A 25915-nucleotide genomic window follows, 5' to 3' on the forward strand; every position below is an offset into this window, starting at 1 on the left:
GATGGAGAGAATAGACAGACTGTTCCCTGTTTGTGAAGGACTGCTAGGAAAGTTTAACATAACTGTCTGTGCTGAATCAGTCTTATTAGGTAATGTTCAAATAATGTGATCATCCCAGTGTTTTCAGTGTGGGAGAAAGTACTCAGAGTACTCAGGGCCTTCAAGTTACACACTATGAAAGGCAGCAACAAGTTTAATGTTCAGAAGCCTAAAGTTTGTATCAGCAGCAGGATGGAGCTAAAATAAATGTTGGTTTCAGTTCTATGAAGCTTTGAGTATTTTGGATCAGTAGCTGCTGTGTTTGTTGCATCATATTGCTGTAACTGTTTATATGCTTTATATATTCTGAGCTAAGTTGATCTATAGTGTTACATCATATTCTATAAGGATGTTATGTGTTTGTAGACTTTCTGCCCAGTTTGACCCATTTAGCAGACGTCAGCCTGTTTAAGGCTCTGATATCTATTCTGTGTGACTTACAGCAGTTATGACATGGTCTGATTTTCTCACCCAATAAAGGAATATTTCATATATCAGTCTACTCTTCATTCTATCAGACACAGTTATCACAGCTCGTACATTTGCTTTTTACACATATTTGTAAGCATTGAGCCAATTTTAGTAATGCCAACATATTAACTCATTCACTGCCATTGACGTCTATAGCCGTCAATGGCAGTGAATGAGTCAATGGGTTTAACTCATTCACTGCCAATGGCTGGCAGTGAATGAGTTAAACGAACCATATTTGTCTCTTATATATAACACATCTGTATATACACTGTCAAAGATACTTGTCTTTGAGTGAAGATTTAAGGTGATAGGAAACATAAATAACTGCAACTTGAATCTTTACTGAAGCTCAGTGTTTGACAGAGATTCATGTTCACTGCTGTAATAACTAATAATGATAAATACTAACTATAATATTGGCCATATTATATTTACATTACCAAAGTGAGATGACTTTAGTCTCATGAACAACATTAGCTAATTGTTATTTACTAGCTAATCCTAAAATGACTGTTCAGTACCAGAGATGGGCAAACGCGTTACTGTAATCCGATTACTTTTTTCAAGTAACGAGTAAAGTAAGGGATTACTATTGCAAAAACGGTAATTAGATTACCTTTACTTTCCCGTAGGAACGCTGCGTTACTGCGTTACTAAAACCGTGATTTTTTTGCGAGAATGTCTCATGTAAGCAAGTGCTACGTTCGTGATAACAGCTGTGTGCAGCTCAACAGTGGATCATATATCCAGTACGGAGAGAGTATGAGCGTGCAGCGTTTAAAGCGTGGAAGTACTGACCTTACTTTACGTTTGATTCCATAAAAAGTGACAAAAACATTAGCGTCCATTAGCGTTGTGCGTGGGAAGAAAACTTCTTTTTACAGCGGAAAAAACCCCCCTAACCTTCCAAGCAAGCTCTGTGTGCTACCACGTAATGGGAAATTCACAGAGAAACTGCCGTATCCTTCCACTGACCGCTGCAGCACACCTGCACCAGGGTAAACCTCCGCCTACCCTACTCCTACTTTACAGGTGAAAACAGAGCAACAGGACCGCTGAGTCTTTGATTTTATTTATTTTCTGCTGTGTTTTACTTGCATCTATTTGAAAGACTGAGTGTAAACACAAAAAAAAAAAAAAATTATGTGCTGGAATGTGCAGAAAATAGGTTTAAATGTTAAACAAATTTCTTCCAGTCAGTGAATGTTGCATATAATTACATTTTTGCTTGATGCATAAAGTTTAAAGATTAAAACTAATAAAACAAGTTTTAAAAAGAGACTTTTCCATTTGATTACATTTTGTATGATGGATTATGCAGAAAAAGTAGAATTGGGCTTTTTTGCCTGTCCCGTTTGGCTCTTTTGCCATCAGAATTGTTGTCTAAAGGCAAACAAAGATGCCCAACGGATTTACTTTACCAAATTGACCATCCCAGCCCCAGGCTGAGAGATCTATCGCTTTATCACCTATTCAGGTTGTAAATCGTGTTTTTAAAAAGTAACTAAGTAATTAATTACTTTTGAAAATAAGTAATCAGTAAAGTAACGGGATTACTTTTGGGGGGAAGTAATCAGTAATTAGTTACTGATTACTTTTTTCAAGTAACTTGACCAACACTGTTCAGTACAGAAATGAAGCCCAACAATCATGTTTTTACAGTCCTGTGGTCTCAGCCTCAGAAGCTTATCAAATCACACAAAGCTCATATAAAAACAAACAAATGGACAAAAGATTGTGAACGCGATGGAGGCTAGACCATCCCATTTCGCATGCCTTAGCGGGCTTTGAGTACGCGGCCCTTGTGGACCGTTAAGGCTGCAGACCCTGAATTGGGATACAGCCTGTTTTACTTTGAAAGCGTTCACAGCCTTTTCTTTGGCAGCGGTGTGTCTTATGGTGAAGGAGCAGAGCGGAAGTCACGTGTCTCTGTTTTCTCTGCGGCTCACTTTAGCCTCAGCGGCTAACTGACCAGCAGGCTGACCGTCGGCCAGAGTGCCGCCGAGCAAGCAGCTCAGTGTGCCGGTGAGTATACTGCGTGGGACGCCGTGTAAAATCCACGGAGAGAACTTCAGGGTCACAGCGAGCTGCTAACGCTACTCTCAGCCTCCGTGCTCGGCTAGCGGGGCCAAGAGAGCGGCTTCCATTATCGGACACTGTGCTGCTGTGGCTCGCGTTGGGAGCCGCTGCACCTCCTGCTGCTGAAGCCCAGAGAGCCGCACGGACAGATGGAGCCTCTGTGAAGCAGTAGGATGACTAAAGGTGAGCTCGGGCCAGTTGCTTCTCACTGTGCGCGCGTGTGTGCGCATAGTCTCTAACAGGTGAGCTGAAGCCGAACTTTCAGTGTGGAGGAGTGTGTGTTTGAGCCCCTTAAATCAGAGGATTTCTGAATGTACTCTGGTCGGAGCTGCTCTTCTGTCTGTGTCAGTCACGAGTTCAGGTGAATGATTGAGCTGCCGACACAGGACACCTGTCCTCAGGTGTGCTGACGCCAGCAGCAGTTCCAGGTTACTCATTGAAAATTGATTAACCTTGTGATCAGTCGACCTGAGAGCTGATTGGAGGTTCAGGCTGTGACCTCTGACCCCCATTGTTGTCCAAGTTACTTTGAAAAAGTAATTAATTATAGTTACTAGTTACTACTTCAAAAAGGTAACTGAGGTAGTAACTGAGTTACAAGATTCTAAAAGTAATTACTTGAAAAGTAACTATTGCGTTACTTAAATTTTTATTTTATTATTTTTTGTAACCTCTGGGATCCAGGGTATAATTGGACATTTTAACTACTTTTGATGTTTCCTCTACATTTCACCTTTAAAAACGATTTACTTTGCCTCGTTTGGTATCATCCTTTTCAGCACTGCCTCACGTGTCTGAATTTACAGTCATGTTTTCATTCTGACATACTGTATTAACACAATTGATCTAAAATCAGACAGAAAACATAAAATCAGAGTAGAAAAAGTGATATTTTTTCTGTAACAAATTCAAATTCAAATTTTATTTGTCACGTACACAGTCATACACAGTACGATATGTAGTGAAATGCTTGGACAACTGCTCGTGACCTAAAGAAAACAAAAAAGGAAAAGGCTATGAATAAGATAGGAAATAAATATGAAAAATTAAAAAGGGTAAATTTAACTAGGAAGGAATAAAATATAAATTAAGGTTAAAAATGAAATAACTGTACAACACAAATTAGAATGAAGGGTAAATTTAACTGGGAAGAATAAGATAAAGATAAATATATAAATTAAAGTTGAAAATAAAATAACTGTACAACAAAATACACAATACACAATATAGAACTATATAAGAATGTATGAAGAAATCTAAATAAATATATACACAATAACAGCAGCTGTACAAGTATTAACTGGAAATGAAGAATATAGTGACCAGTGTTGTGCAAAACCAAAGTCCAGAAAGTCCAGTGTGTGTGTAAGAACCATATGTGTGGGTCAGTACTGTGTGGTGGTGTGATTGAGAGACCGTATCGCCTGCGGGAAGAAGCTCCTCCTCAGTCTCTCTGTGTTGGTCTTCAGAGAGCGGAATCGCTTTCCTGACCTCAACAGAGAGAACAGTCTGTTGTTGGGATGGCTGAGGTCCTTCACCATCTTCCTGGCCTTGGTCCAGCACCGCCTGCTGTAGATTGAGTGCAGGTCAGGGAGCTCGGAGCGGATGGTGCGCTCAGCTGACCGCACAACCCTCTGTAGAGCTCGTCTGTCCTGCATGGTGCTGTTCCCGAACCAGGTTAAGATGTTTCCCGCCAGGATGCTCTCTATGGTGCACGAGTAAAAGTTCCTGAGCACCTTGGAGGGCAGTTGGAAGTCTCTCAAGCGTCTGAGGTGGTAGAGACGCTGTCGGGCCTTTTTCACCACGGTGTTGATGTGACAGGACCATGACAGGTCCTGCGTGATGTGAACTCCGAGGTATTTGAAGCTGTCCACTCTCTCCACTGGGCACTCGTTGATGACGGGGGTCTGGTAGTTCCTCTCCTGCTTAGTGCTGAAGTCCACTATCAGCTCCTTTGTCTTACTGACGTTTAGAAGGAGGTTGTTCCTCTGGCACCAGTTCTCCAGATTCCTAATCTCCTTCAGGTAGGCCGTCTCGTTGTTATCAGAGATCAGGCCCACCACGACGGTGTCATCAGCAAACTTGATGATGGTGGTGGAGCTGGTAGTGGCCACACAGTCATATGTGTATATGTGACAACCACAAACATGTTTAATGAATCATATTTCATAACTTTAAATGCAAATATAAATTGTCAATTTTAAAATCATACGCACAAGTTATTTGCAGCCATTTACCTTTTTTTTTATAACCATTTCAAACTTTTTACAGAACAATCAGCTGTTCTGCATTCAATAAGATGCCACACAAATTATGTGACTTACATTACAATGTGACTGCTGTGATTAAAGCATCTTTCTTTCAGCTTAACGAGTGAACCGTCAGCTCGTTCAAACACACGTTAAAGTGCGTTTGGCTCGACACCACCGAACAGAGGCAGCAATATAACACAGCTAACATTAACAGTGCAGTGGATCCTGCTTGTGCCGTGATGTTCAGGACTGCAAACCGAGCAGCATCACTGACTTTCAGCTTGTTGTGTTTGTGGATATATGACTGACTTTAATTATCCACAAAATCATCACATTCTCTGTAAGATTAAGGTCGACTATTGAACGGCGTATATTTTAAAGTAAAGGCTTTAAAACCAAGTTAGTACAAACGTCACTAATGTCACATAACTTTGCCGGCATGTGGCCAACAGTCATGTTTTAATGATCTTCATTATTAAACATTTGCGCATAAATAAGTGACATAATATTCAGTACTTATTTTTAAAAGTTTGCTCTCCGGCCGCTCTGCTTCAGCCATCCGCCGTTTTTTCCCGAACAAAATGTCCACACCCACCGCCGCGCTATGAATTGTGGGATATATGGTACCCCGAAGTGTACACCGGGCCACACTTCTAATTTGGGCAAATGAAGGGTGCATTTGTCGACCGCATTTGGAGTACACTTTGTATTGGGACACTCTTCGTCGCATCGCTGTGACGTAATCGTTCTCCACATGCACACTACAAAGCGTGCGGTCGCTGGATTGGGACACAGTCTGTGACTGATGAACTCTCTCTTTGTCTCACTACAGTGTAATGTAAGGCCATGCTTGCTCGCCCGCCATGACCACTGTCACGCTGCGGTACTTCTGTTATGGCTGCCTCGTCACCTCGGCCACCTGGTCCTTCCTGCTCTTCCTGTATTTTTCCATGGGGGCGGAGCCTGACCGTGGCAGGACTCCCATGAGGCACCTCGGGCAGCCAATCACTGGAGGTGTGGCCGATCGTAGAGGGGGGCGTCGGCCTCTGCTGCCAAGTAATGGAGTGGAGCTTTCACCAGAGATGGGTGAGTGCCCGTGGTGCGTTCAGGTACTGCTGGGAGAGCGGCAGTGATGGGTGGAGTAGGGGGTGGGGCCTGAGAGCGTGTCAGTGATGACCTGTTTTCAGAGTCTTTGTAAACCAGAGGTCTGTCAGACTAAATGAATGATAACTGGCAAATGGGGGCAGGGCCAAGTCTCTGATGATGTCACGATTAACACCTCAGTGTGTTCAAGGTTCTTTACTTGTCACATGCATAGTTATACAAGTGTAACACACAGCGAAATGTAACCTGACACGCTCCTCAACTTGTGCAAAAATGGGGGGGTAGAGGAAGAACATTTTATATATATATATATATATTACACACATACATTAGGTGAATGTGCAGCAGTAGCAGCAAGCAGGTGAATTCTGTACATTAAGTGAGTTAAATGAGAATAGACGATCTGACTATTTCACAGAATAGACAATATAAACATATTTAAAATTAAAGGAATTAAATTAAAGGTGTGTGTGTGTGTGTGTGTGTGTGTGTGTGTGTGTGTGTGTGTGTGTGTGTGTGTGTGTGTGTGTGTGTGTGTGTGTGTGTGTGTGTGAGTGAGAGATGATGTGATGTTTCAGCCTCTGTGTCCGTCTGCAGGGATGATCTTCAACGAGGCGGATCAAGAGGTTCGGGACAGCGGCTACCACCGTCACGCCTTCAACGTCCTCATCTCCAACAGGCTGGGCTTCCACCGCCAGTTGCCCGACACCAGAGACACCCAGTAAGAAGCTGATACTGGGCACACTGGGGCCTTTGTGTCTCTGTCTTCCAGTAAATCTGAGTTAACTTTGTGTTTTCTGTAGAGTGAGCTCGTTCAGGTGTAACGACCATAAAAACGTGAAGCGCCCCGTAGCAGCGTGCAGGTGTCGGCGGTGACCCGGCGGTTGTTCTGAGGTCACTGTCCGGATCACCTGAAGCCGACTGTAGTCACGTGTACCTGCAACTCGCTGTGGCGTCGTGCGATGTGTAGGCGAGCCCTGTTGTTTACCCATGATGCCTCTCTCTCAGGTGTCGGGAGAAGTCCTATCCTGTGGCTCTACCTTCTGCCAGCGTCGTAATCTGTTTCTTCAACGAGGCGCTCTCCGCCCTGCTCAGGACCGTGCACAGCGTGCTGGACCGCACGCCGCCCTACCTGCTGCACGAGATCATCCTGGTGGACGACCACAGCGAGCTGGGTAATCGCGAACCAGTTGCTGCAATTCGATTGGTGCGGGGCTTGGCCCGTGGCTCATGGCGGATTTTTGTTTGTGTGCAGAGGAGCTGAAGGACGAGCTGGACCGCTACGTCAGGGCGGAGTTTCAGGGAAAAGTCCATCTAGTGAGGAACCAGAGGAGGGAAGGACTCATCAGAGGACGCATGATTGGAGCCTCACACGCTACAGGTGCCTCCTCGTCACCTGCTTTCCTTGCTCTGTTCTTGTTTCCTGGAGGACGAAGAACCCTCCTTTACCTCTTTAGGCCTCTCTCTTAGGGCTGAACGATATATCGCATTTGCGATAATATCGCGACATGATCAAGTGCAATTTTCTAACCGCAAAGTAGAGCTGGGCGATATAACTTTTACTCGATAGAGAAATTAAGCTATCGCGATAGACCTCGCCGCTCTTGTCCTCTTAATAAAAAAAAAAAAAAAAAAGGTCAGCCGATCCAAATTAAGTAGCGCAGAGCCGAACCAATCACAGCCGCAGCGTCACGTCGCGTGACTTGTTACGTACAGCACAAGTGCCAAGCCGCACGTGTGTTTGTTTGGGAAGCAGCCAGCGGGTAATGGAGGAAATGAGTGTGCCGACTAGAAAAATCAACCGAGCGTGACCGAAGAGAAAACAGATGATGGTTCCAACGCCGGAGAGATTGTCGAACGGAAGAGCCATAGAAGTTCCGTAGTGTGAAGGTATTTCAGCTATTTCAAGTCTGACAAAAACAGAGTAGCGTGCACTGTAAATGTGCCGAAAGCAAGTCTGGAAATACAATAAACTGGTGCATGCGTCACACTGTGCGCCACGTTATTGTTTCGGTGAAATGAATTTCTACAATACTGTTAATTCTACTCTCTGCAGTGTTTAAATGCTTACATATACACACAGTTACTGTCCCTCCACACATACGACTCGGTTCTGCTTCTATGCCCCAGCTTTGTTTACTTTTTCCCACCGAGGCTTCTAGACTTCTGATTGGCCAACATTTCTGCACGGTTAGGAATCTAGCGCCACCTGCTGCTTTGGCATGTTCATAGCAGCGTTTTCCTTCATTTCTGCCTTTATGTGTGGACGAGATTATTTTTTAAAACGAAAACGGAAAATCTCAGTTTTCAAAAATACCCGTGTACGCGTGGACGTAGCCTCAGTCTCTGACTGGAAGCGCTGATTCGTCATTCGGCTTTTGTCAGACTAAAGTAACTGTTAAAACTGTTTGAAAAGCTCAGCTATACAACAAGGAGAGATTGAGAATTTCCTTTTAGTTCTCAGTTTATTTGATATTGACAAAAGTTAGTCAGTTTTGTCTGTTCTTCTGTAAAACAAACTAAGATTTATTTTTAGAATTAATATTTTGTTTCTAAGTGGAATTGACAGTTTAGTCTGTTTCGTTTGTTCTATTTTGAAACTTAAACGCTTTAGCGGCTGCCTTTTGTGTAGTTTGCAATATTTGCCTTTATTTATCTGAAAAAGTCTCATGTTCCTTAAGTACATCTACCCTGTTGAACTTATTATGAGAAATAAATATTTAAATAAAAACAAGCTGCTGATTATTTCACATTTTACTTGTGAGCAACGGCACATTTAAATCTTACAAATATAGTTATTTGGCTGATATTGTGATAGATATCGTTATCGCCTGAAATGAAAAAAACATATCGTGATATGAAAAAATCTCATATCGCCCAGCTCTACCGCAAAGGCTGCGATTATACTCTGGACATGTCCAAATTCATGGGCTGCATCCTCCTGAGGCCACATTTGTAGACCGATTACGTCACAGCGACGCGCCGAAGGCTGTCCAAATTACTACCATATCCCAGAATTCATAGCGCGGCCCAGCCAAACTCCAGTTTCCAACAATGGCGGCCGCTACTAAGTTTTAAAATTACTCATACTAATCTTTCTGGGTCACAAAATAAACTTTTAACATATTTTCAGGCGAGAAAGTAGTTGTGTAAACATCAAATATCTGCTCGGTTTATCAAGATATCCCATATTTGCAAAAGTGCTTCGACGTTTTCAGAGGCGTCTGCTACCCACCAGCTCGACAGCTAGCCGGGAGCTCGAGGGTTACTGATGCGGCCGAGAGCGGCACAACTCCCGGCACATCATTTTCAGATCACCGCGGAGTTTCGCTGCTCGGGTTAAACGTGATATATACGTCACTTAGACAACCTAAAAATGTTATTGTTGGGCTTTTTTCAGTGTTTTGTTTGTTCGTGAGTAAATCGGTTTGGCTGAGATTAAAGTTATTAGATTAGATAAAATAAAACTATTAATCCCCCGGGTGGGTTCCTCCTTGGTTTTCACACAGCTGACTAAACGTCAAACAGAAAACTTATTAAACAGAAGTATGAGACAGTCGAGAATTTACACCAGTGTCTGGTTATATTTTAGATAGCAAGAAGCAGACGGCCGAGTTTATTAAACTCCACCGAGACAGCGGTGACGCTAATCAGAACTAGACCGTCCAATTTCACGTGTTTGTGTGTGTGTTTATACAATTGCTATTATGTTTGCACTTTATGTGTAATGTTACTGACTGCAGAGATCAGTAAGATGTGTGTATTTTTTATTTATTAGTTTTATTTATTTAATATTATTTTTTAATTGAATGACTGTCTAGTAGTTCACAGATGTCGAAAAACTGAGTGTGGTAAAGCCACTGATTTTGTTTATGTATATTTCTGCAATCTGCACATTGTACTGACTTTCATTTTAATGTTTACACCAGGGTTCCTTGTCAGCACTTTATGCTCAGATGTTTGTAAGCTAAAATAAACTATTGTGTATGTTCAAATATACTGTTGTGATTGAAGAAGTTAAATAAAAATGTCAGTCATCAATTCATGCATCACCTCATGTCATCATAACAGAGGTCTGTCTTCCAGGAAAGAACAGTTTAAAATTAATGTAATATAGTATTGGCCATACTATATGATGTATTGCTTGTCTTTGTTTAATAATACAGAAGACAAAGACCTTAAAAAATAATCGCATATCGCATCGCAATCGCAATATTGGGGCAAAAAATCGCAATTAGATTATTTTCCATAATCGTTCAGCCCTACTCTCTCTCTTCCTCCAATAACCGTATGAAAGCCAGAGTCTGGTGTTGTATGCGCACAGGTCTGTGCACAAGTCTCGAGCCTCCCCTCATATTTTTAAATGAGAAAAATGTGCAGCGATTTATTGAAACGTGTAAACGTGCGTGTAAATCAGTCAGAATCAACGTCTGCACATACACGTGTAAAACCAGTGTTTGGGGGCGGAGCGTCATCCTTCTGAGCAGCTCTGTGTCATCTCTGGACCCTCAGGAATAGTTCGCCGAGCTTCCTGAAGGATGTTCCGGAACAAGGAAAAGCAGCCAAAGATGAGAAAGAGCTCCAGAAAGCCAGAGATCTGTTGCTCAAGAGCACTTCAAAAATACAGGAAAACTATAAGGAAATGACAGGCGGCTCAAGACTTTTGCACAGCTCTGTAACCATGTGGACAGAAGTATTTGGTCTCACCTGTTAAGCTTTGAATTCAGTGTTCAGTGTTTTTAGGAGCCTTCACAAGCCTCTGAGGGGGCGGGGCCTTCTGATCAGGTTAGGTCAGATCGCAGTCTGATTCACCTGTGTGCGCGTCCAGGTGAGGTGCTCGTGTTCCTGGACAGCCACTGCGAGGTGAACCAGGCATGGCTGCAGCCGCTGCTGGCGCCCATCCAGAAGGACCGCCGCACTGTCGTCTGCCCCGTCATCGACATCATCTCCGCCGACACGCTCGCCTACTCGCCCTCCCCCATCGTCAGGGGCGGCTTCAACTGGGGGCTGCACTTCAAATGGGACCCCGTGCCCCCCTCCGAGCTCCACGGGCCTGAGGGAGCTTCCGGACCCATCAGGTGATGTCTTAACAGCCTCGAGGTACAGTTTTGGTCTGACCTCTAACTCCTCCCCCCTTGCTCTGCTCCCCCTCAGGTCCCCCACCATGGCAGGCGGGCTGTTCGCTATGAACAGGAAGTACTTTAACGAGCTCGGCCAATACGACGCCGGCATGGACATCTGGGGGGGAGAGAACCTGGAAATCTCCTTCAGGGTGAGACTCTGTTTTACTGACGGTCAGTGAAGGGGTCATTAAAGGAGCAGTCGCACATTTCTCTCAGTTAGCAGTTAGCTTAGCGCATAGAGAGGAAGTGGTGGGAAGAGGGGAGAGCAGCTGCTGCTACACCTTCTCGCTGTCTCGCTCAGATCTGGATGTGCGGTGGTCAGCTCTTCATCATCCCGTGCTCCAGGGTTGGCCATATCTTCAGGAAACGGCGGCCCTATGGCTCGCCGGGCGGCCATGACACCATGGCCCATAATTCCCTGCGGCTGGCACACGTGTGGATGGACGGGTACAAGGTAAACACACACACAAACACGTGCGCACTCTCTGGATGCCGGCACGGTGGCCTCATTTCCTGTGCCTCTCTCATCCAATCAGGAGCAGTATCTCTCTTTGCGTCCAGAGCTGCGCAACCGGAGTTACGGCGACATCGGCGAGCGCGTGGCGTTGAGGAAGCGGCTGCAGTGCCACTCATTCAGCTGGTACCTGGACACAGTCTACCCTGAGATGCAGACCGCCGCCAACGGCAACAAGCAGCAGCCGCTGTTCATCAACAAGGGCCTGAAGCGGCCCAAAGTCCTGCAGCGAGGACGGGTACCTTAACTCACCACACGTTCGTGTCTGCCCCCTGTCACATGAACTACCTTCATGTTTCCGTCCTCTGTGTCCGCCATCTTCCAGCTACGGAACCTCGCCATCGGACGCTGTCTGGTAGCCCAGGGCCGGGTCAGTCAGAAGGGTGGCGCCGTCGTTCTGCGACCGTGTGACCCCCAAGACCCCGAGCAGGTGAGCCGATCACATGACCACACGCAACATCGGTTTACCGAATCACCGCAGAGATTTGTGATTCCTGGTGGCGGCACGGGCGGAGCTAAAGTACACGTTTACACAAACGTAAAATATAGATGTAACCATGGTAACATCTTCACAGCAGACGTGACAGTAAAGGCTCGCAGTCATTCGCTAACGACCTATGATTGACGAGTCATTAGCCAATGAAAAGCCTCTGTGACTCCAATGATGTTTCAAAGCCCAGAGGTCAGCTGAAGGTTGTTTCTCACACACCTCTATCCAATCAGGCTTCGAGTCTTTGCTGGGCTCCGCCCCTGAAGATGCGGACTGTCCCGACCTGCACGTCACGGCTTCATAAACGAGTCAGCGACTTCGCTGACCGCACGTTTTTAATAAACACAATTGTTTATCACAATAAAAGCGTCTGTCTTCACCGTGACCTTTAACCTTTAACCCTTTACGTGTGCAGGACTGGGCGTACGACGAGGAGGGTCAGCTGATCCTGGCAGGTCTGCTGTGTCTGGACGTGTCAGAGGTCAGGACCTTTGACCCCCCGAGGCTGATGAAGTGTCACGGCTCGGGGGGGTCGCAGCAGTGGAGCCTGGGGGTGAGACACACAGTCCTCACAGTGTGGGTGGGGTTTACTGTCATCAGGAGGAGGAGTCAGTGTCACGTGTCCTTCTGTGTTTCCTGTAGAAGTCCAACCGGATCTACCAGGTCTCTGTCGGTCAGTGTCTTGCAGCTGTCTCCCAGCCAATAGGACAGAAAGGTTACGTCTCCATGGCGATATGCGATGGCTCGCAGACACAGCAGTGGCAGCTGGAGGCCTGAGGAGGACGCCGCGGTGCCGTGGATGGAATGATCTCCGATTCTCACCTGCTCATTTAATGTTTCGTGTTTTTCATTTTAAGTTTGATGTTTCAGTCGCAGAAGAACTTCGCCATGCCCAGGCACGCCTGGAACTTCTTCAAGGTCCTTTTAAGGACCTGGAAAGTCCTGGAGTCTGGCGACTGATTTAATCTGATCAGTGATCTGATGTTTACTTGGTCTGGCTTCATCATGTGACCTCTGAGGCATCTCCGTCCTCAGAGAAGCACTGCAGGCTTTTCTGTAGGGTTTTTATCGTGTTCACACAGGAAGTGCTTCTAAAGCAGCGACAGCACTTCCCGTCCTCCTCAGGTCAAAGGTTGCTGTAAGTCCAAAAGTTTTGCTTCAGAGGGCCGTTAGCTGCAGAGAGCTGGAATAAAACCGAACACTCACTCACTGAAGGACTCGGAGCGTCGCCACTGCTCTCGTGTCTCCCCGTGGAACCCTGATGATGCTGACCCGCTGCTCATGCACCAGAACCATATCTGCAGTTATTTCTAATGAGGAGCTTCCTCAATGAAGTTGGTGCGAGCATGCACGTGAGATCAGTTCTGATGCCACCGATGATAGGAAGGAAGGCGGAGCTTACTTACCGTCAGGGTAATCCACAGTGGGCGTCGCAGCCAATTTCCTCGAGCCGGTTGTTCCCCCAGAACACGAAGTGCCGCTATGCTGTCACAGAGGCGCCTCGCTCGTTATCCTTCGTTAACCGTGAAGGTCAGAATGTTGTAAATGTGAGTTTGTAGAATAAAAAGTGAGGATGTGAACCTTTATTTTTAAATTTTGACTGTTTGAAATCTACAGCTACAGGAGAAATATCCGTGAATGTGCAGATTAATATTTATACAAATTTACTGAAATGTTACTGTTTGTTTGATTAAACCTGCCACTGCTCAACTGCGCCCTCTAGAGTCACACGCTGAGAGCTGCGTTTCAGTGACATCTAGTGGCCAAACGTGAGACAGCAGCAGGGTGTGATTGGTTAGTGTGAATGATGTAAACACAGTTCAGTGAAGACGGCCCGCTGGCTCAGCTCGTTCTGCAGTAGCTGGGAGGAGGCATGCACATAACATGGCCGATGGCGTAAACACCCATCGTAGCAGCTGCAGTGTTGTCAATGGTGAGCTCGGGCTGCGAGGTCACCATTGACAACCAAACTGCTTTTGGCTCTTGACGGAGGCGGTCGCACTTTCTCCTTCTCCCTCTCCCTCTCACTTATCTTTCCTGCTTGGCTTCTCATGTCTTTTGTATAGTCTCGCTTATTCTCTAACCCTAAGAGAGTCTCCCAGACTTGTTCTCTAAAAACCTAAAGAATTATGGATTTGATCAACTGGTCCCTGAATGCAATTGACACCCTCGACGAGAAGCCTGGGTTCGGGAGAGCCCGTGACAAGACATTGAAGACACCTTTTTGGAACCATGATAACAGGGTTCTTGCTGATTGGCCCCGGCTTATTGAAGGATAAAGAAAGCGGAAACGGCTGTTCAAATCCCCACAAGGCTGCCTGCTTTGTTGATTGGAAAGATGGAGCGAGCTGTGGCTTCTCAGAATGGGCTCATCAGGTGCAGCACGAATGACATCTTGGAGAAGTTTGGGCTGCTGTGAGTACTGAGACCGACTGACAACATCTGACAACATCTCGGAGAGGCTCACGGCTGTCGTGAACACTCATGCCCTATGAGCAAAATGGATAACATCGTGGAGAGGCTCACGGCTCCAGACTTGTGACCAGTGACGGACATTAGACAACTGTAAAATTTGAAGCAGTTTGTTCGCACTAACCAAAACAGCTACCATCTTCATTTCATGTGGCGCCAGTTGGATGCTCAAGGCAAAAGCTGACGGGAATAACAATTCTCCCTTAGATAACAAGACTGTGTTATGACTTTCTCCCTCCTCATTTAAGGCCACCCACATCGACCGAAGACTGACTTTTGCCTAATCGGGTGAAGGGACACTTTCTCTTGGTTGAACACACACACATACGCATGTACACTGACACAGACCTACACTCACCCCCTCCAAACGCCTTCGAAGCTCATGTCTTCTATGTTGTGAGATGTGATGATTCATGTGCTGAGGTTTTTTTTTTTTCTGTTCTCAAACTGATCTCCCTGTTGGAGGTCAGTCTAGGGGAGTTATTTTTGTCTCCTTGTCTTTCCTCATGTTGTGCATTTTCCATTGTTATACCTCTCTGACCTGTCTTCCCCATGTGATGTTTGTGTAATGTATGTAAGGTCAGAAGGGTAAGATGGCGCTGGCAATGGTCGGCAGCCTTAACAACAAATTTCCCATGTGTGGGACTAATAAAGGTATCTTAAATGACTGTAAATGATCCTGAAAAAGTCTTGTGCTCATCTGGACGTCTTCAGTGGGACGCGTGTCGTCATCAGCTGACTCCGTCAGTCTCAGCTGACTGCAGCTCTCCGACCTTTAACCTTAAACACTGGCCCGTGTGTCGGTTTACAGTAAATGTGCCCATAGTCTATGAAGGCTAACCTCTGTGCGTCTGTGCCCAAAATAACCGTCGTGCAGCTCTAACAGTGCGAGTCATCAAAGGGAAACTCACGGAGAAGTCAAACTTAGCTGGAGGATTGTAGGGTCCTCGTCCCCCACAGTGATACACGGCGAGGGGACCGCCGCTGTGAAATGTTACAGGCGTCGTTTGAATCCGAGCAGCTCGCAGGAAAACATCCAAAGGTGGGGTTTACAAAAAAATATGAGCATCATAACTTTTAAGTTTCAGAACAGAAACCGCGCCATCCTCCTCTCCAAGGCTTTCATGTGTGATAATAATAACATGTTTTAATTGAGGATACCTTTCAGAAACCCATGGTCACCTTACAAATATAGGCCGTTTACCATTTTACAAAGAACAAAATTAATAAAAGGAGCATTAGTCATAAAATGCATAAAATAAGTTAAAATTGCAAAACAGAACTTGACAACATTAAAATCAGCACTAAAGCGAATAAGCCAGTTTGAACAGATGTGTTTTGAGCTGTGACTTAAATGCGGGAAGAGAGTCTATATTTCATAGAGAGTTCCAGAGCCGAGGTGCAGAGCGACTGAAGGCTCTGTGTCCCATAGTGATGAGATGAGCGGAAGGAACAGTAAGATGAACAGCAGATGAGGATCTGAGAGGGCGGGAGACAGTGGTGATATGGAGCAGGTCACACAAATAGGAAGGAGCAGATTTATGGATACACTTATACGTGAGAAGTAAGATTTTAAAGTTTATCCTGGCTTTTATAGGCAACCAGCGAAGCTGCTGAAGAACTGTTGTAATATGACGGAGTGCAAGTTATGACCCGAGCTGCAGAGTTTTGAAGAAGTTGGAGTTTATGAAGGAACCTTTTAGGCAGACCAAATAGGAGGGAACTGTAGTAATCAATACGGGACGTAATAAGACTATGGACAAGGATGGCAGCAGCATGGGGAGGAAGGAAGTGATGGAGTCGGTTAATATTACGTAAGTGGAAGTATGCAGACCGTGTTATGTAATTAATGTGAGACTGGAATGAAAGAGTACTGTCAAGTAAGACACCCAAACTTTTAACCTGAGTGGAGGGGAAAACAGGATAGAGACTTGAAGAGTGTGATTTAAATTGGATAAACTGAGTGCCGTCTGAGAGATATGAGGTGAACCAGGCAACGGGGGTGTGACTAATGCCAATGGATGCTAACCGGTTCAGGAGAATATTGTGAGAAATGGTATCAAACGCCGCACTAAGATCAAGAAGGATGAAGATGGATAGGAGACCAGAATCAGCTGCCATCAGAAGGTCATTGGTAATCCTTAACAAAACAGTTTCTGTGCTATGATTGGGGCGGAAACCAGATTGAAATTGTTCATAGAGGTTATTGCATTGCTACTGCATTTCGTTGCCCTGTACCTGTGCATGTGCAATGACAATAAAGTTGAATTCTATTCTAATTCTATTCTATTATGGTTACTTTTTCAAGAATTTTTGAAATAACCCCTCATCCCACTCCTTTCCAGACTCAAGGCAAAATTTCCGCATCATAGATTTCAATGTCTGATGAAACCGCTCGAGCGCACCTTGCGACTCCGGATGATAGGCACTAGATTTCTGATGTTTAATGCCAAGTGATTGCAAAACTTGAGCAAAAATCTTAAACATGACATTAGAGCCTTGGTCGGTTTGGACCGCTTTTGGTAACCCGAAAGTAGAAAAGAAGTTCACCAACGCCTTAACAACTGGTTTAACCTTAAGGGTGCGCAATGGAATTGCCTCGGGAAAACGTGTAGCAACGCACATCAAAGTCAAGAGGTACTGGTGGCCCGATTTTGTTTTAAGAAGTGGACCAACGCAGTCGATGAGTATGTGTTCAAAAGGTTCCCCTAAAACTGGAATAGGGTGTAATGGAGCGGGTGGAATGACTTGGTTAGGCTTACCACTAATCTGACAGGTGTGACGAGAACGACAATACTTTGCAATGTCATTCTTCAATCCTGGCCAAAAGAAATGACGCAGAATGCGGTGGTATGTTTTTCTAATACCTAAATGTCCAGAAAAGCTGTCATGGGCAAGACTAAGAACTTTGTGTCGGTACTGTTGAGGCACCAGAACCTGCTGAAACACATTCCAGCCCAGATCACCAGCTGTAGGCGGATACCAGGTACGCATCAACACATCATCCTCAACACTATAAACACGAGGATACTGGTCACTAGAGTTGGCAGCTGAAAAACAACCCACAAGAGTCGGGTCACTGTGTTGTGCCAAAACAAAATCCTTTTTGTTAACTCCCAAAGGCAGTTGAGATGTCACTGATGGGCTAATAGACAGCATCGCCTCAGAGTCGCCCGTCAGCGGGTCACAGGTTTTAGATCCAGACTCCGGCTCACCACCAGCGCAGAGAAAAGAATCAGACAAATCAACATCACCATACTTGCACTTGTGCGCGCGAGTTACAGCGCAGGCAGGAAAAACAGAGGGGGAGCGCTCAGCGGCAGGGTCAGATAACAAAGTATCAGGCACAGGATTCTCAACCACTCTCGGGATAGAAAACACTTTCCCGTTCGCTAAGTCATTCCCCAGAATCATTGCAACTCCGGGCACTGGCAACTGATCGCGCCCGAAACGAGCGTCGATTGAAGAAACACATTGTGTAGTGGTACTAATTTGCATTGCAACAACAGACTCCAGACATCCTTTGGCCATTTTAAAGTGGTTGCGATGCGCTCAAAAGCAGTGGAATCAACTCATCAACAAATAGGAATCAACCTCTCCCTCCCTAAAAGGAGGTACCAAAACAACCTGCTTGCTAGCGTTAAACTGGTCTACGATGGAAGTGTCGGGGAGTGTACTTACACGGACGGGAACAGCGTCTTTCGCTTGAGAAGGATCCAGCTCCATAGCTCGTATGCAGAGATGCATGAGTTCGACTTCCTTAGCCTTAGCCTCCAGCTCCACCTCCTTCAAGCGAAGGGCAAGCTTGAGATCATCCGTCACCAAACCCGCCGCAACCTGGCCAGTCGGGTCAAATTTAGGAGATTGAACGGCGACAGGAGCTTCCACCCCCGACGTCATCCGCCCCTTGGTAGGTTTCGGGACGGCCCCAGCAGCTTCCGCCCCCACTGCCGTCTCCAAACTCCCAGACCCACTCGGCGAAGTTTTCTGCCTCCCAAACACTCCCCTGTCCACCACTTTCTCTATCAAACATTGTTTAATTTCCGCCTTCTTAGGAACATTCACATTGAATAAATTAGCCACTACTAACAAATCTGCTTTTGTGCACCGCTCCAACATTTCAATGGAGGGCTGTTGCGCAAAATCATCCATGTCAAACGACATCACGAGCAAAGCAAAAAAGAAAAACTGCAGACCACTAACCGCATCCGCGCACTCCAGACCCGCAAAACTCACGCCTACCGCATAGACGAATGAAACGTCTTCCCACACCCTCCACAACGTTTCCCCCCACCGCAAACGCAAAAGGGAAACGAACCAATCACACGAACGAAAAGGGACGAGCCCCCATTTATGTTACGCCCCTAGTCTAGGCGTGTAGAGACGCACATAAGGGTTGGAGGAGAGAGAGACAAATCCCCGCCCTGATTCCCAAGCCAAACATCCAAAACCAGTTGCGAGTAAAAAAGGTGATTTTATTGAAGGTAATAAATAATAATAAAATGAAGCATAGCTCCAGGGTGAACCCAGGCCAAAATAATAAACAAAACCAACTAAGTCCCACCAGAGAAAACTAACTAAACCCTAAGAAAAAAACAGAACAAACAAATAACAATACTAACCCTCGTTCCCTAACCCGGAAAACAGGAGAAAACTGTTCCAAAGAAAAAGGCGGCTCACCCCTTCTGCTTCAGTCTATGGGTGCCTCAGCACTAAGTTAATACACCCGGAGCGGCTCTCACAGAGCACGCTCACACACATACACAGCAAAAGTATAGGCTGGAAACCAGGGTCAGGACCGCGTCGGCTGTCAAACTACTCCTCTCTCTCTCTCTCCGGCGGGAGCTGTCAGAGCGGCTTTTTGAACACGGTCACGTGTTCCACGGTCCAATCAGCTGCTCACTACTCTTCATTAGGGGAGGGACCTGCAAAGAGTCTTAAGCACAGTAAAGAGACACAGAACAAAACAGTCCACACAGTGTTCTTATGGCCACAGCTGTAACAATACTAAGTCCAGTTTTCTTGAATAGACGTTCGAGTTGGCGTCCTTTAGCTTTAAGGTGACGCAGGTCGGGGGTAAACCATGGTGCTGAACTGGAAAATGAGACCGTTCAATGTTTAAGGGGAGCCCACTGTGGGAGTTTGCATTAAAAGAAATAAACATATGATCAGACTGGAGAAACAATGTGGCTTTACAATGGGTGGGGGTAAGGCCACAACAACAGACCAAATCCAAGATATGACCTTTAGATGAGTAGAAAACTTTATGTACTGTAGAAGCCCAAAACTTTCCAGGCAGGAGGTAAAATCTCTGGAAAGAGGGATTTTGTCATTGTCCATATGAATATTGAAGTCACCAACAATTATCAGATTAGGAGAAAGTACAGAGAAATGAGTGAGAAGAGCAGAAAATTCATTTAAAAAATCCTTATTTGGCTTAGGTGGCGGATAAACAGTACATATAATGGTGGGGGTAGATCCGGGGAGCTGTAGTGCAATGTATTCAAATGAATGGGAGGGAGGGGCAGAGACAGTGCTTCCAGTGATGTGTTCAGGTGCTGCTGGACAAAGAGCCTGACAAGATGATTGTCTTAATCAGGGGTGTCCAACTCCAGGCCTCGAGGGCCAGTGTCCTGCAGGTTTTAGATGTGCCCCTCATCCAGCTGATTTAAATGGCTAAATGAAAGCTCTCCAGAGACCTGGTAATGAACTAATGATGTGACTCAGGTGTGCTGACCCAGGGTGAGATCTAAAACCTGCAGGACACTGGCCCTCGAGGCCTGGAGTTGGACACCCCTGTCCTAAAGCAAAGGCAGGGTCTGGGTGGTCCTTGAGGTGGTCGTTACTGCTGCACCTCAAACCCGACACAGGAGCACGCCGGCTCCACCAGGAAGCCGACAGACCGCAACACAGTATGTGCCTAAGCTAGGGTGACCAACAGTCCTCTTCTTTTGCACTTGTTGACTTGTAAAAGCCTGTATGACACTTTTTATTTCACCATTTTTTAACAGCACATAGAAGGCATCGTTTAAATATGTTAACGTTTTCTTTAAGCAAACAGTATTATTAAAGTTCTTCATGACTGGGCCAAGTGTCCTCTTTTTTGGAAATCAAAATATGGTCACCCTAGCCTAACCTAACACCGGGTAACCAATCAGTCTCTCACTGCATTAACACTTACATGAGACGCTGCGTCTTCACATCTGCTGTGGTGAATCAACCTCCTTCAAAGGCAAAGGTGTGTCTCTCCTGACGCATGGCCTTTTATCCAAGCTCCTCCCACTGAGTATCCAGGGACCCTGAACTTACCATAAACCACACCACCATTTTTTCATGAGGTCTGTGAGGTTTTGAAGTTTTATTTACTTTAATCTTGAACCCAGCGGCAGTCCTAGCCTGTTTGGCGCCGTGGGCGAACACTCCTTCTGCTCCAGCAGCAGGTTGAGGGTCACAGATGCCAACAGACTAAATAAACTGATCCACAAGGCCGATAATGTTGCTCCCACCCACTCCATGACGTGCTGGATAGTCTCGTGGGAGACTGAGATTACCAAAAAGCACCACTGAATGACACAGGAAGTCATTCCTGCCTTTGGCCATCTCCCTGTACAGCTCATCCATCTAACACACTGTAAACACTGCAATAGTTACACCCTTTTTACACACGCTCTTTTCTACTCTGTAATATTCTTGTCAATTTTCTTGATATTTCTTTATAATCACCTCTGTTAGTCCTTGATATTTATAATTGAGTGACCTGCATTTATTAGTGCTATTTCTTAAATGTGTAAAATCTGTAACATCATGTATTGTTTGGAGTTTAGTCTGTTACTGTTACTATTTTTTACCATTTCTTCTTGGAGCAACTGTAACCCACATAATTTCCTTAGGAATTAATAAAGTATTCTGATTCTAATTGTTTCAGGATACATGACCTTCCATTATTTTATATTTATGGGCGACCGCGGCTCAGGGGGTTGGGAAGCTCATCTGTAACCGGAAGGTCGCCGGTTCGAGCCCCTGCTCTGTCTTTCCTGGTCGTTGTGTCCTTGGGCAAGACACCTTACCTTACCACGTACTAGTGTTGGCCAGAGGGGCCGATGGCGCGATATGGCAGCCTCGCTTCTGTCAGTCTGCCCCAGGGCAGCTGTGGCTACAACTGTAGCTGCCTCCACCAGTGTGTGAATGAATAGTGGCATTGTAAAGCCTTTTGAGTGTCTAGAAAAGTGCTATATAAATGCAATCCAATGACACATCTGTTTACCTGTATCTTTTGCACCTGATGGCTTTGAACTTCCATCTTCCATTGGTTTTAATTTTGCACTCCAGTATGAACACCCATCCCTCAACCCGAGGATCACCACAACATAACCTAATAGACCTACACCTTAGTTCACAGATTCACTTTCTCTAGGGTTTATTTCTGGGATTTCGCACAACCCAGGATTCAAATCATGAATACAAAACGATCTTGGATTTACAACATTATGAATGAAATGTGCTCTATTTGCAAGCAGCCAGGCCCTCCCCTTTCGACGGGTTGTGTGAGACTTTAAATCATCAAACTGTAAATTCTAAATATTAAATTGTTATTGATCCCTTTACCCCTGGTCCTAAAGTTCATATTTATTTTCTTACTCTTCTTATATTTATTGTTTGTTTACTTGCACTGCTGTAACTGGAGCCTCGTCGTCTCATCTCTATATATAGTGTACTGTAGCGGAGATGACAATAAAGTTTACTTTGACTTCAGCAGCGAGCAGGTGCACCGAGGGCTCTCGCGCTCACTTTATAGAATTTCAAAAACACCATCAGTGCAAATTATAAGTCTGTATCATGATGTCTGTTGTTTTCGTGTTTGTTGGTTTGTTTTTATTTTGTTTTATTTTGCGAGTTGGTTATTAGATGCTGCTTCAGCCTGCCGCCCCGCCCATGTTGCCCATATCAAAAACCGCTACTGCTTGAACCTGAAGCCCTTTCCAGGTGTCCTTTTAGATGTTTGCAGGTATCCTGTGTTTTGTATTACTTTCAGTGCATCCTGGTCCCTCTTGTACTGATTCCTGAAGATTCTGGAGATCTTCGAGTAAATTCCAGGAAAATATAATAAATGATGATCCAAGGATCAACAGCAGGGTTCAGTTTGGTCCTTGAGAAGCTTTCAATTCAAGATTCAAGATTCTTTATTTGTCACGTGCATGGTTATACAGGTATAACACGCAGTGAAATGTGACCTGATATGCTCCACGAATGTGCAAAGAAAAAACGAGAGAGAGAGACAGAACTTTATATACAGTGAATGAGTATATACAAGGCGGACAATAAATATAAAATAAAATAAAACAATCTGGAAATTTACAGTTTGTTTACAGTGAGGCCAGAAGGATTCATATGTGAGCTTTTGGGTTCTTCAGTAGTTTGCACGAGTCGCTGAGGGTATGGAAACACACCTGTGCACTATTATGGGTTCTTGAGGAGATTCAAGGAAACCTGATGAAATTATCAGCCTTAAAGTGTTGTTGGTTTGTTATTCAACTGTAGACCTTTAAAGAAGGAGCTTCCAACAGGGCTGCGCTCCTTGAAGAACATCCCGGTGTTCCAGGAATCCTTCAGTAGTTTCCTGTTGTCCTTTAGCCGGATCCAGGAGTCAAAGCACTGCAGAGTGGATCAGCTGAGCAGGGAAAACAGAGTGTGTGTGTGAGTATTGATGAGAAAAGAAAGCAAATTATTTGGGGGCTGAAATGCTGGAAACCCTCAATCACACACACACAAACACACACACACACAAACACACACACACACAATCACACACACACAAACACGCACAAAAACACGCACACACACACACACACACACACACACAGGGCTATCTGTCGATCACACACTGTTTGGCCACAGAGTAGCAGATCGATAAAGTTTCTCTAAATTTCTAAATTGAGATTTATGAGGTTGATTCAATGGAAGCGTCCAATCAGACGGCTGCTGGCCAGACTGTGTGATGGCACATCAACCTGCAACGGTTAGTTTTTGTTCCACTGTGAGGACCAACAGGAAGATGCACTGTCTAAATAAAGCCTCCAGTGGACATTAGAGGAACTGCAGGTTTGGTGATTCAGCGTTGGATTCTTTCCTCAACCCCGAGGAGGAGGCTTCGATTTATGGTTCAGGGAAGGCAGTAAGACACTGAGGGTGCTCACAGAGACACAAATACAAGTATGTGTGTGTATGACGCTCCTTTTTTTTTTTCAGAAATATTGATAATAAAGAGCAATGTAGTGCTTCACAGAAACATGCGCTTTGTGATCAGTTTAGTCGGCTGGCGTGGAGCTCGGAGGACATCAGTACTGGAGCTCAGACCACCCCGTGAGGAAGCTAACAGGTGTAGCTGGTAGACAAACACCTGCACAGGTGGTGTTTCCAGAGTTAGTTTTAGTCACAGGTTCTCACAAAGTCGAAAGGATCTCAGAAAGTTCTGATGAAACTTTTCCACATAAAAAAACGCAGCTCTGAGTGATCAGCCTTTATTAGTTGAAGCTGCAGAGCAGCGTTGGTACTCCTGATATTTCTGATCGTGTTCTCACAAACACCTGCTGAGGTTCTCGCTCGTTCTCCAGTTCCTGGTGGAACAGAGATTTTTCTCAGTGATGAAGAGACCTGCAGGACTACCTGAAGCTGCTCGGGTTTGTCTCTGGAAGCATGGGAGGCTCCACTGAAACCAGTCCAATGAATGAAAATGGTGACAAGTTTAATTCCTCAGGATATGAACACAAGTGTATGTGAGGTCCCCAGAAGAGCAGTAAGCACGTTTCTGTGTGTGTGTGTGTGTGTGTGAGGTAATCAGCTGTAAGTGGAGCGCGTTTGTGGACAGAGACGATCAGCCGCCTGGACCGATCAATACTACGATCAATACAGGGCATGGATGGAGCGATCTAACAGATCATTACCCGTGTGTGTGTGTGACTGTCAGATGAACTCTTCTTGTGAGATGTTTAAAAAGATGATGGTGAAGTTATGGGTTCAAACTCTGGTCACACACACACACACACACACACACACACACACACACACACACACACACAGGTGTGCTGCTGTATAATCTGAGCTTTGCTGATTTTCTTTCCTTTGCCTCGTTGTTTTGCCGCTCTTGGTCGCCCCGTGTTGTTTTTAAATGTGCTGATGACTTGATGATATCACAGACGCTCACTGCTGACTAAGGATCAGCAGCTTTAAACATTTCCAGAAGCTTCCACGTAGGAGGAACGTGGGCCTCAGCACGCTCTGTGCAGCTGCTCCTTCAGTGAAGAGGAGGCTCAGATCTCTGTCCCTCCCAGCACTGCTCTCACCTCCAGCTCCTTCTCCACCTTTAAACTGAATTATGGTTCAAATTTCAGCTCCAGTTTCAGCCCGAGTGTCAGTAAAGCCATCCGATATCCCAGAACTCACTGCAACACGTTAACACTTTACTGTCCGACACGCACACACTCACACACAATTCTGTTTTCATATCATTGTGGGGACATCTACCATAATGCCTGACCGTCAGTCTAAATCTAAACATAACATAACTGTAACCCTGACACTAAAACCACATTTCGAGTCTGAAAAATATCTTCACACTCTTTGGTCCCATGTGAGTGACTGTTGGGTCCCACAAAGATATGTAAACATGCTACACACACACACGCACACACACTTGGCAGTTGTTTTATGTTGAAAGGCGCGTCTGCTTCTGCACGTCCTGTGTTTGTTGCTGCTCTCGATGCAGCTCGATACGATCCACTAGCGTTTTCATCAGTGGATAATTCTGGTTTCCTTGTGGCGTTCAGGGACCGTCGGCACACGCTCAGCTGATCGATGCAGACTAGTGAGTGACACTGAAAACATCTCAGGCTTCTATTGATGTGAGAGGAAGAGTAAAGTGCTGCTGTCATATGACTGCACACGTCCTCAAACGATTTCTGTCCATCATATGCGAGCTCATCAAACACATGATCATGTTCTGCACCCAGAGAACACCTGCCTCAACAATGATGATGATGGTGACGATGTGATGGTGACGATGATGATGGTGACGGTGGTGATGATGATGGCGATGGAGCGGATGATGGTGATGGTGCAGATGATGGTGACGATGATGATGGTGATAATGATGATGATGATGATGATGATGGTGATGGTGCGGATGATGGTGACGATGATAATGGTGACGGTGGTGATGATAGTGGTGATGATGATGATGGTGACGATGTGATGGTGACGATGATGATGGTGAAGGTGGTGATGATAGTGGTGATGATGATGATGGTGACGATGTGATGGTGACGATGATGATGGTGATAATGATGATGATGATGATGGTGATGGAGCGGAT

General features: G+C 45.3%; 2 protein-coding genes across 2 annotated transcripts in view; one reads left to right on the forward strand and one right to left on the reverse strand.

The window, feature by feature from the left end:
* LOC145431207 (uncharacterized) overlaps nucleotides 1-25915 on the reverse strand; it is a 382620-nt gene that overhangs the window by 299397 nt on the left and 57308 nt on the right. The gene's annotated exons all lie outside the window — the stretch shown is intronic.
* galnt11 (UDP-N-acetyl-alpha-D-galactosamine:polypeptide N-acetylgalactosaminyltransferase 11 (GalNAc-T11)) lies at nucleotides 1857-15215 on the forward strand. The gene is made up of 12 exons (XM_026180515.2): nucleotides 1857-2775; nucleotides 5677-5930; nucleotides 6546-6669; nucleotides 6957-7123; nucleotides 7204-7329; nucleotides 10777-11026; nucleotides 11103-11220; nucleotides 11373-11525; nucleotides 11608-11823; nucleotides 11911-12015; nucleotides 12491-12628; nucleotides 12718-15215. The coding sequence occupies exons 2-12, from the start codon at nucleotides 5708-5710 to the stop codon at nucleotides 12850-12852; spliced, it is 1755 nt and encodes a 584-aa protein (XP_026036300.2). The 5' UTR covers nucleotides 1857-2775; nucleotides 5677-5707; the 3' UTR covers nucleotides 12853-15215.

Source organism: Astatotilapia calliptera, chromosome 9, assembly GCF_964374335.1.
Source record: "Astatotilapia calliptera chromosome 9, fAstCal68.1, whole genome shotgun sequence".
Taxonomy (NCBI): Eukaryota; Metazoa; Chordata; class Actinopteri; order Cichliformes; family Cichlidae; genus Astatotilapia; species Astatotilapia calliptera.

Coding starts and splice junctions, on each gene's coding strand:
- galnt11 (XM_026180515.2), top strand. CDS start 5,708: ATGACCACTGTCACGCTGCGGTACTTCTGTTATGGCTGCCTCGTCACC. Junction 7,124..7,203: donor GGACGACCACAGCGAGCTGG/GTAATCGCGAAC, acceptor GTTTGTGTGCAG/AGGAGCTGAAGGACGAGCTG. Junction 11,027..11,102: donor GGAGCTTCCGGACCCATCAG/GTGATGTCTTAA, acceptor GCTCCCCCTCAG/GTCCCCCACCATGGCAGGCG.